This window comes from Colossoma macropomum, unplaced genomic scaffold (assembly GCF_904425465.1).
Source record: "Colossoma macropomum unplaced genomic scaffold, Colossoma_macropomum, whole genome shotgun sequence".
Taxonomy (NCBI): Eukaryota; Metazoa; Chordata; class Actinopteri; order Characiformes; family Serrasalmidae; genus Colossoma; species Colossoma macropomum.
In genome coordinates this window covers 8,140,537-8,152,328 of record NW_023494808.1, presented here as the reverse complement: position 1 = coordinate 8,152,328, position 11,792 = coordinate 8,140,537, and the positions used below count along the sequence as shown (strand labels likewise).

The 11,792-nt window shown below is 37.7% G+C and overlaps 1 protein-coding gene across 1 annotated transcript in view; it reads left to right on the top strand.

The window, feature by feature from the left end:
- The first annotated feature begins 2,226 nt into the window (after positions 1-2,226).
- The window catches only part of b3gntl1 (UDP-GlcNAc:betaGal beta-1,3-N-acetylglucosaminyltransferase-like 1), a 38,467-nt gene continuing 28,901 nt past the window's right edge, over positions 2,227-11,792 (top strand). Inside the window, exons 1-5 of the mRNA XM_036557088.1 lie at positions 2,227-2,349; positions 3,859-4,024; positions 5,150-5,266; positions 7,005-7,104; positions 7,855-7,919. Coding sequence (XP_036412981.1) covers positions 3,893-4,024; positions 5,150-5,266; positions 7,005-7,104; positions 7,855-7,919 — 414 coding nt within the window. The 5' untranslated portion in view covers positions 2,227-2,349; positions 3,859-3,892. The remainder of the gene's footprint in view (positions 2,350-3,858; positions 4,025-5,149; positions 5,267-7,004; positions 7,105-7,854; positions 7,920-11,792) is intronic.

Sequence of the window (11,792 nt, the reverse complement as noted above, 5' to 3'; positions counted from 1 at the left end):
TTTATGCTCAAACTGCTATTAAGTCCAGTGAAGTAGTTGCAAAGGCACAAACCATCAAGACAATCCGAGTGACATTAAATTGGGAGACAGGTCAGGTGATTTTCTTCTCAAAAGAAAATAACAAAGTCTTACACACCTTCAAACGCAGATTCACAAAGAAAATGTATCCATACTTTTATTATGACAGCACAAACTCTGTGAATTCAATGAAGATTCTGTCTCTCCCTTCACAAGTTTTAACAAAACAATGAGTATAGAAAATTTAATTAATTCATTTGTTTAATAAGTTCACAGCCTTTTTCAGGGCTGTGATTAAGCACTGCAGGAATGATGCAATGTAAAAACTAACGGTGTGTTTGTCAGTGTGTCAGTTGTGCGTACAGTATTGATAAACTGGGTGTGGATCAAACTGAGTGTGGGGATCCACCACCCACCACCAGATGTCCTGCTCAAGAGTAGTAATTTATCCCCTGATTTATCGTGTTTGTTGTAGAAGGATCACACAAAATATGTGCATAAATGCATCATTTTAATGTAAACAATTGTAGACATTTGTGATATATTACTGGCAGTTTCTGTTCCCGCAGGTAAATTTAAGTGTTAAAGCATTTTTGTCATCAAAAACTCTGAATGTAACTGAGATATTGTAAACAAAAATTAAACATTTCCTGAAATGACTGTGATGGTCCATGATTGAAGAGCTTGTAAAATGTTTGCTTCTTTCTTTCCTTCCATCATTCTTACTTTCTTTCCTTCTTTCCTTTTTAATTTTCCTCCTTCTTTCTTTCTTTCTTCTTTCTTTCCTTTTTCTTTTATTTTTTCTTTCCTTTCTTTTTTCCTTCTTTCCATCTTTTCTCGTTCTTTCCTTCTTTCTTTCCTTTTTTTTCCTCTCCTTTTCCTTCTTCCATCTTTTTCTCATCTTTCCTTCTTTCTTTTCTTTCTTTCCTTTTCTTTATTTTTCTTCCTTCTTTTTTCCTTCTTCCATCTTTTCTCGTTCTTTCCTTCTTTATTTCCTTTATTTCTTCTCTCCTTCCTTTTTTCCTTCTTTCCATCTTTTTTCTCATTCTTTCCTTCTTTTTTTTCTTTTCTTCCATTCAACCTTCCTTCCATTCTCCTTCTTTCCATCTGTCATTTCTCTTTCTTTCTTTCTTTCTTTCTTTCTTTCTTTCTTTCTTTCTTTCTTTCTTTCTTTCAGTGCTAAGTTATGGTGATCTCTGCCCCTGCCTCTTACTTTCTTTTTCTCTCTCTGTTTTTTCTTTCATTAGTTCTCACATGGTAATAATTGTTAAGCTATGTGAAAACTCCCAGGCCAAACCAAAACTAGTTATATCACCATAGTGCTGTTGAAATGACCCAGAGTTAGCTTGCTAACATCAGAATCTGTTTTCAGTATTCACCTCAGTCCTGTACTGTGTGAGAGAACATCGCTGAGACACGATTTTAATTACTTAAAATGGCATTTTTACAATGTAAAAATACAAAAAAAAATGTTATGGTGATCACTTAATGAGCTTTGAAATTTGTTAGGATGGACCAAATAAATGTAGAGCTTTCATACCTGTAGACTCCTACAAACACTCAACATGACACAAGTCCACCGTGTGCTGTGTCGAACACTTTATCAATGGCAGTTTATTAAAGCTCAGTAAAGATTCAGGGATTACTGACGCAACTGGTTTTATAATTTATGCAGACACACATTTTAATTACAATTTAGTCAAACTTAACTTCAGTCACATAAAGTGGATGATACACGTGTTGCAAAAAGCACACTGTGGTAGGTTGAAGTACATCTAAAATGATTTTACCACTTAGTACCACTGTTACTGTGTGATTTAATGTCATGTTGGTATAGCAGCTGCACAGCTTTACCACTGCTCACACCTCTCACTTTGGAGTTTTGTTTTAGTCCAAAAAGACCCTAAAAGAGAAATAAATAAAGCCTAACCAACTTTACTTCCTATGCTGATAGATGCTGGTTGTTTTTATTATTATTATTATTATTATTATTATTATTATTATTATTATTTATTTTTTAATTTCATTTCAGTCAGGAGACTTTTACTGTAGTGTGTCTCTCGGCTCCTCCACCCACCTCTAAATGTCACTAACTGCGTTCATCCAATCCAACCAATGCCTTTCCACTGACGGTAATTCTGACCAATCATACACGCGTCCGCGTTTTCCATTGGCCAATGAGGGCTTTTCCCCACCCAAACACGGAAGTGAGGGAGCCGTTGTATTGCAGGTCAGAGTGGTATCAGGACTGAGTGGACTGAACGGGTTTCTACACTTCACACAGCGGAAGAGCCGGTAGAAGTGGCTGTAACTGACCTGCTGGTCTGACCGGTAACGCTAACTGACCTGTCTGACATTCAGCGTCTTTATTCGGCGGAAATGGGGCGGAGTTGTACCGGGAGTCGCGGCTCCGCGAGCTCTGCCTCAGTCTGTGATCGTTATGAATTAACGAAGCTGAAGTTGACTCCTTATTCGAATCTGCCGTTCCACCTTAAATGGAGACGCCAGAATGTAACTGCTGCACTTTGTGATGATTTAAGGTGGAACGGCAAACTCGAAAAGGAGCCCTCCTCCGCCCCGTTTGCACTACCGACCCGCGAGTAAGTCCTAAACACGTGAGTGAACACGAGGTAAACACTGAACACGTGTCTCTAATAGGAGACGTGCATAAGTAAAGGGGAATTCCACCCATTTTCCAAAACCTCTGCATGTTTCTGTTAAAGTCGTTCGGAGTGGTTTGGTTTGAAATGGTTAATTGCTGCAAAAATGATTGATTAGGAATTCTTTACAGTGGTGGTGACCGGAACCAGGGGGTATTTCAAAGCAGGATTTCTCAGGTTTACAAGATAACATAAGCCCATATGCTATAAGTTCACATTACCAGGTTGAAGTGGCACAAATCTGATTTTTTTTGCCCTAATGTGACTCAGATCTGATGTTTGTGGAACAACCCCCCCAACCCACCCCCAAGGGGTCTCCTTGACTACTACAGGACTTTGACTTGGCCATTCCGAAACACAAATTTTATTCTTCCATTCTTTGGTAGAATGTCTTGCATGCTTAGGGTCGTTGTCTCGCTGCATGACCCATGTTCTCTTGACCCTTAGCTCACGGACAGATGTCCTGATATTTTCCTGTAGAATTTGTTGGTATAATTCAGAGTTCATTGATCCATCAATGATGGCAACCTGTCCCGGCCCAGATTCGGCAACACAAGCCCAAACCATGATACTACCACCACCATGTTTCACAGATGGGATAAGGTTTATCCTCAGTGTTCTACTGATGGTGGAGTCATGATCATTAACATTAGCCACTGTGAGACGGGCCTTTATTTGCCTAAAAGGTTCTTTCTTTCCCTTTTTTCCTTCCTTTGTTCTTACCTTTTTTCTTTGCTTATTTCTTACTTTCTTCATTTGTTCTTCTTTCCATCCTTCTTCTGTCTATCCTTCCTTCACTCCTTCTCTCCTTCTTTCTTTCCGTCTTTTCATCTTTCTTTTATCATTCTTTCCTTTCCTTTTTTCTTTTCTTCCATTTTTCTTCTTTCTTTTTTCTTTCCTTGTTTCTTTCCTTCATTCCTTCTCACCTTCCTTCTCTCCTTCTTTCCACCTTTCTTTTCTCATTCTTTCCTGTCTTCTTTCCTTCCTTACTCATTTATTATATTCTTTCTTTCTTTGTTTCTTTCTTTCTTTCTTTCTTTCTTTCTTTTTCTTTTTTTTCTTCTTTCTTTCTTTTTTATTTTCTCTTTCACTGCTGTGTGATGGTCCTTTTCCTCTTACTTGCTTTTTCTCTCACTGTTTTCTCTCATTGTGTTTCTCTCTGATTCTTTCTGTTTATTAGAGATGTTAAAGGCTGATCTGAGCTGCTGTTGGTGATGAACAGCTTTCTGAAACACGCGGGCGACTCTGAGGGTCCGTGTGCTGCGGTGAAGCGCGTGTGCCGGAGGGGCTGCTGGGAGGACGGCGCTGTGGAGGTGGAGTCAGCAGAGGGCGCCAACGTACAAGTGGTCAGTGGCATTCTGGGAAATATGATGATGTCGTTCTTTGTTTTGACTATCACATGTCTTCTCTGTGAAACACTGTTCTCTGTATTACTCTCTCTCTCTCTCTCTCTCTCTCTCCTTTCTGTCTCTCCATCTTACTCTCTGTTTCTTTTTCTCTTCCCATTGTTTTTTGCTTTCTCTCACTACCTGTTTCTTTCTTTCTTTCTTTCTTTCTTTCTTTTTTCTTTCTTTCCTTTTTCTCTCACTTGCTCTTACTTTCTCTATTTTTCTGTGTGTCTATCATCTGTTTCTTTTTATATCTACTTCTTTCTTTCTTTCTTTCTTTCTTTCTTTCTTTCTTCCTTTGTTTCTTTATTTCTTTCACCGAATGTGTCTCTTTATCCTCCATCTCTCTCTTCTCTATGTCTCTCTCTGTTCTCTCTCTGTCTCTCTCCTGTGTTACCAAAGCTGTACAGTTCGTGTTTAAAATAAAAGACGTTCATATAAAAAAAAATATTAAACCAAAGCTGTAAAATTTGAGTTATTAATACGGTAATACATGTAAATATTGTGTAAATAATACATATCATAAAATGAATATGGACATGAATATGAATATGAACAAAAATACTACTACTAATAATAAATGAATAATAATAAACAATAAGGTAAACGTGAAAAATGAAGTAATACATCGGAACATCAGGAATCAGAAATATCGATTACATAACTGAAGGAATTCTGTGTTACGTTTTCTCTGATCTTCATTTTGAAGGAGGGGATTTTGTTAGTAAGTTTAGTGAGAAAAGAGTCTTTGATGGTTTTAGACTTAAAAAATGAAATAATGAAGTGAGTCTCTGTTTCTGTCTCTCCTGATGGGCAGTGGGGGCAGATCCTGTCCTCTCTGTCCAGCCTGCTTTTTGTGCCTTCCTATTTCAATGGCCAGTTTATGGTCACTCAGTCTGTATTTCGTTAGGGTTTGCCTTTGTTTGTTATCGTTGATTCTGATCAAACATTTCATAACATTTGACTTTAATTTGGTGTGTAATTTGGTTTTTCTGATAAAGAGTATAATCTGCTTTTATTTTTGTTATTTGTTCTATTTGTTATTTGTCTCTCCCTCTCTCCCTCTGTTCTCTCTCTCTGCAGTCAGTGATTGTTCCTGTGTATAATGCTGCTGAGTGGCTGGATGAGTGTCTACAGGCTGTTCTGGATCAGGACTTTAAGGGTTCCATGGAGCTCTCGGTTTATGACGACTCCAGTACAGTACGCATCATTCACTTTCACTACACAGCCGACTGACTGAACTAATTACACTCAGCAAATTACAGTGATGTGATGGAGCTTTCAGACATGATGTTTTCCACTTCTAGTATTACTGTAATGCAGTAACTGAGCCCCCAGCCAGGCTCATGTGGTCTTGCTGTTGATCTGCCTACAAATATACAGTCCAGCACTTACAAACAGATCCATAATAGTCCTACATGACAGTGAGTGCGTTTACATCCACTCAGTAATCCGATCATAATCAGATTTCTGCAGTTATCTGATTATAATGGTCATGTAAATAACACACTGATTTCTTAGATTGGAGTAAGGTCTAGAAATCTAGGTCTAAGTCTAGGTCTAGACTAAGAAATCTGATAAAGAGAGCTGGATTTTAGCTCAGTAATCAGATTTCTCAGTGCATGTAAACTCTTACTCTGATTTCTTTCGGTTTTCTCAGTCTGTATGTGCGAAAACAGATTGGGGTAACGGAAATAAGCAAGCAGAATTTAAAACAGCACTCACGAAATAACAACAAAACACTTTTGGAGCGACGCTGAAACCGACTACATGCTTAACAAAATTTAGGATTTAAATATTCTTCATCTTCTAGATGATATATGTTTATAATTTCAAGTAAAGTGGTTTTAAAAGAAAGCCGTAGCATGAAGTTTGAGTTTTACATTGAGTTTTACGTCACGTCTTCTTCTGTGAGTTTATTGGCTGGGTGTAAAGCAGAAATCGGATTACTGTCTGACTCATGTAGACCTGGAGTTTCCCATTATCTGATTATTCAACTGCATGTAAACGCATTGAACAGATTACTGACAAAATCTGATTTTCTGCAGTTATCGGATTATTAGGGGCATGTAAACACACTCACTGTGAGATTTGTTTACTGTTGTATTATGCTTTAATAATAACCTAGAATTGTATTCTCTGTGTAATATTCCTGTATTGGTATCTCATAGTGTGTATAGTACTTGTGCAGTGGCCTGTAGTCTACAGACATTGTCTGAATTTACTCTGAGATTGTTGTAGGAATCTTGTAGAAACTCATGTACTGTTACTGTAGACCTTTTTCATACAGGTACATTTATACACGTCTGATTGAATATACATTTTTATCATATTAAAGACATTTAAATCTAAACGTTTAGGCTGAAATACTTGCATTTTAATTCTACTTGATGTTTATGTACCAGTGTATTTCCAAAGATAAGACATTTAACTTAAAAAAAAAACATTTTTCTGCAATGCATAGTTCTGGTTCTAAAATCTGATTGGCTGAGCCACATTTAAAGCTGCTGTGCAATGCTACAGCTGTTCATGGAGTAATAAATTCCCTAAACTGTAATGTTGCTTAGCAACCATAGACTACTGTTAATTGCTTGGCAGTAATTGTTTACTTTGATTGTTATAAATAATAAAGTAAGATTTGTTTGATGAATATTAGTTCATTTTATCATGTTGTATTGTGTTGCCTATGACTTTGCTTATCCTTGTGCCTAACAACACCAGTCAGCTGTGGTGAAATTACTGTAATGCATGTCTACAGTGACTTATATCTGTAATATAAATGAGTAGATGTGTCCAGATGTTAAGCTGATAGTGTGCATAGTGTTTTACAGTTATGGATTCATTGTGTTACCCTGATGGAGATAGCCAGTAGACCAGTAGAGGTGCTTTTAATCTTTATTCTTTTCTCTCTCTGTCTCTTTCTGTCTGTCTCTCTCAGGATAACTCCAGAGAGATTGTTGAGGGCTGGAGAGAAAAACTGGAAAAGAGAGGCGTTTCTGTGGTGATATCGGGCCATAACTCTGACAAACCTAGAGGAGGTATTTGTACTACTCTAAATTATTTACTAACTAGTCTAACTCATTCAGCAAGTACTCAAAATTATTTCGTATCTATATAAGTTGTTCAGTATAAATTATTCAATAATGGCTGTAAATTACACTGAAACTGCTGAAATTATTCATTATCTGCTATAAATTATTCAGATCATAGATTATTCAGCGTCTACTATTAATTATTCAGTAATTACTATACATTATGTTAGAACTACTAAAAGCTACTAAAATATTTTGTTTACTATTATTAAATTTAACATTAACTGCTGACTAAATTATTCAGTAGTTGCTATAAATCATTAAGTAACTACTATGAATTATTTAATAAATACGATCCATAATTCAGTGAATACCATACATCTTTCAGAGTCTACTATTGATTATTCAGTAACTATCATAAATTATATAGGAACTGCTGTAATTTATTAGTATCTAGTATAAATTACTTAGTGTATACTATAAATTATTCAGTAACTACTATAAATTATTCAGTACTGTAGTTGTTCTGTACCTACTATAAATTATTGAGTATCTACTATAAATTATACAGTAACTACTGTAAAATGTTCAGTACTGTAATTATTATGTATCTACTATAAAATATTGAGTACTATAAAATATTCAGTACTGTAATTACCAGTATTTCTGGTGGAACAAATTTCTCCTAATGTTCTGAGATCTGAAATAGTGATTATTGAGCAGCTTCTTTAATATGATCTCTCTTTACCTCTACAGTTGGATTTGCCAAAAACCAGGCCGTGTCTCAGAGCTCAGGAGAATACCTGTGCTTCCAGGACGCGGTGAGTGTGTTATGTTCTTTATTTATCCTTCATGGGAAGTTTGTCATTTTGCTGCGTAACCCAGTCTGGGAGCAGCACAGCGTTTATTGTCTTGCCCAAAGGCACAACCAGGTATGCTCAGTTAGTCCTGGGTTTGAACCCATGACCTTCCGGTTGCTGGAGCTCCTCTACTGCCACGAGGACACCAGCCATCCTGTGTGTTAGCTGCATGAGAGAAAAAAAGAAAGAAAGAATGAGACAGAGAGAGAAATATGAACCAACAGTGACCATAGACGTGTTGCCCAACACTTACGCATACACACAGACACTCACTGCTTAAGCAGGTGGCTCCTACAGTCCACTGAGTGTTTGACAAACCTGTCAGAAGAACAAGATTAATGAGCTGTGTGTGTGTGTGTGTGTGTGTGTGTGTGTGTGTGTGTGTGTGTTTGCCAGGCATGTAAATGTATTCTGTCTAAAAGTGTTACCTGTGTTTACACAGTGTGGTATGTTTACACTGTGTAAGTACAAGTTATTCATTCTTCAGTTTCAGGAAAACAGGAATTGAAAAGGAAATTACACAAAAGCCTCAACAACTAAATAAAATATCTATATTGTTTGTATTTAGTGGGTCCACCCTTCTCTTTATTATTTTATTGTTGTTTCAGTAGACTTTTGCAGAAAAAGTCTGCAGGGATATTTTTCCACACCTCAGAAGTCTTAGAAGTTCATTGCATCTCTACTTTCTGCTCAGAACTTAACCATGTAAATATATATAGTATGAATACTGTATATCCACACGCAACCTTATTTCCAAAGAAAGTCGGGACGCTGCGTGAACTGTAAATAAAAACAATGCAGTGATGTGAAAATCATTAATAAACCCTGTATTATCAAATGTTGAAACTGAGAAACTTCATTGTTTTTTGAAAAATATTTGCCCATTTTGAATTTGATGGCAGCAACATATTTCCAAAAAGTTTGGAAGGGGGCAACAAAAGACTGATAAAGTTGTGTGATGCTAAATAAAACACCTGGTGGAACATCTCACAATTAATTAAGTTAATTGGCACCAGGTTAATGACATACCTGGGTATAAAAAGAGCATCCCAGAGAGGCTGAGTCTTTCAGAAGTAAAGATGGGGAGGGGTTCACCAAGTGTTGGCCGTATTATCAGGAGATGGTGAGTTCGATCCCTGGTGATGCTACAGCCATCCATAGCCAGGGGCCCAAGAGAGCACAATTGGCTTCGCTCTCTGGCTAGGTAGGATGGCCCCCCCTTTCCCCCATCGCTTGGCGCAGTGGTAGTCAGCACAGGCGTCTGTTAGCTGACGTAACACATCTGGTGGTTGGCGTTTTCCTCTGAGCACGTTCAGCTGTCTAATGACGTTGCATCAGTGGCAGTTTGAAAAGATGCGGTGACGCTTCACAGGTCTCGGAGGAAGCCTGTGTTAGCCTTCACCCTCCTAGCGCTGGTAGTATTGTGTGATTGGGGGAGTCCTAACTAGCGGGTGGAAGTGGAGATGACTAAATTGGGGAGAGAATTGGGGAAAAACAAAAAAAAGATTCAGAGAATCAAGAGAAATCTCTGTTTCCAAGGGACAAGGCCAAAAACCAATATAAGCTGGCCGTGATCTTCAGGCCCTCATGCAGCACTGCATTAAATCCAGACATGATTCTGTAGTGGGAATCACTGCATGAGCTAAGAAACACATCTGAAAGCCACTGTCTGTGAGCACAGTTCGCTGCTGCATCCACAAATGCAAGTTAAAACTATACCATGCAAGGAAGAAACCACATATAAACAGTATCCAGAAACACTGCCGCCTTCTCTGGGCCAGAACTCATTTAAGATGAACTGGGGTGAAATGCAAAAGTGTCCTGTGCTCCAGTGAATCAAAATTTGGAATTCTTTGTGAAAATCATGGACGACGTGCCTTCCAGGCTAAAGAGATGAGGGACCACCCAGCTTGTTATCAGCACACAGTTTATAAGGTGTAGAGGTGCATTAAAGCACAAGACCTGCTGAAATCCTACATCAAACAAGGAAAACAAAACATTTCACTTAAAAAAAACTACAGCAGTTGCCCTCCAGAGTTCCTTAACCCTTACAGAGTGTTGGTAAAAGAAGAGGTGATGCAACCCATCGGTAAAGACACTCCTGTTCCAACTTTTTTGGAACACGTTGCTGGCATCAAATTCAAAATGGGCATATCTTTAAAAAAAAAAAAACATAAAATTTCTCAGTGCTGTTTGTGTATATATCTCCAAAGTGGTGACTTTAAAGGAGAACATCCTTAATTCTAATTAGAGGTTAGTAGAACACTTTATTATTCGAAGTGGTCCAGGTAGAAGCCCCCCATTTTAAAGCCATGTCAAAAAATGAAGAATGACAAAAATGTAGGTACAAGGCTTCGTTCTGACTGTGACAGTGTATTTTAGTATATGCTGTACTGTGCAAAAGTCAGTCTTCCCTTTTATTTGTTTAATTTCTAGTCAAAATGGCCTCTAAGTTACTCATTTTCAGTGTCCGGAAAAAAGTAGGAAACATATATTTGACAGAAAATTACACAGTAGTCACGACAAAAGTTAGTGCTGTAGGTTAATGCTGTTTTTCTCTGGGTTTAACTACAAAGTCGGTCATTACTGTGCTGAAAATGCTTACGCACACCCACACACACACACACACACACACACACACAAAACCTTCACCCTCTCATAAACACACCGCAAACCATATATTACTGTGGACCATATGAAATCTACTGTGTGTGTATCTGTTATAGAGATATGGAAGCTTTCCAAGGTTCCCTTGAAGCCAAAACACACACAAGGCCATGAGAAACACACATTAACTCCGAATACACCACGTTTCCCATATACAGGATCTGGACACAAAGTTCAATGTGAATGTGTGTGTGTGTGTGTGTGTGTGTGTGCGCGAGTCTGCAGGCCATCTTAGGTTCATTAAAAAATGGCAGAGTCATTGATAGAGATGCTATCTTTATTGATTATTATATTGGTATTAAATCCAGTCTGAGCGAAAACAGTTCAACATATGTTTCTGGACTGCGTTAGTCTGTTTTTTTTGCTTGGTCTTTTTGGTTCATCTCCAGATCTTCAGAGCTTCATATGGGAATGAGAAGCGTTTCAAGCTGTGTCTCAAATTGAGTGCTTGCGTAAGGTACTGGGCTAGCCAGATTTGGTGCAAGTAGTATATCCACACTGAAAACTGCCAGGCAAGTGGCAAATTAGACCATGCATAGAGTATACTGTAAGAATGTAGTGTATTAAAGACTGTAAGGTTATAAAATGATAATGTAGTGCATGAATACAGTGTATGGTTTAACAAAGTAGCGTATAGTGTACGAACACACTATAAAGAAGAAATCTAGTATAAATGGGTGTAGTATAAGAATATAGTAAACAGTGAAGGAATGTAGGGTATGAATACAGTGTATAGATTGTAGTGTGTAATGTAAGAATACAGTGTATAGTTTAAGAATACAATGTATAGAGTAAGAATGTAGCCTACAGTGTAAGAGTGTAGTGTATAGCATAAGAATGCAGTGTGTAGTGTAAGAATGCAGGGTGTAGTGTAAGAATGCAGTGTGTAGTGTAAGAATGCAGTGTGTAGTGTAAGCATGCAATGTATAGTGTAAGAAGGCAGTGTGTAGTGTAACAATGCAATGTATAGTGTAAGAATGCAGTGTGTAGTGTAAGAATGCAATGTATAGTGTAAGAATGCAGTGTGTAGTGTAAGTATGCAGTGTGTAGTGTAAGAATGCGGTGTGTAGTGTAAGAATGCAATGTATAGTGTAAGAATGCAGTGTGTAGTGTAAGAATGCAGTGTGTAGTGTAAGAATGCAATGTATAGCATAAGAATGCAGTGTG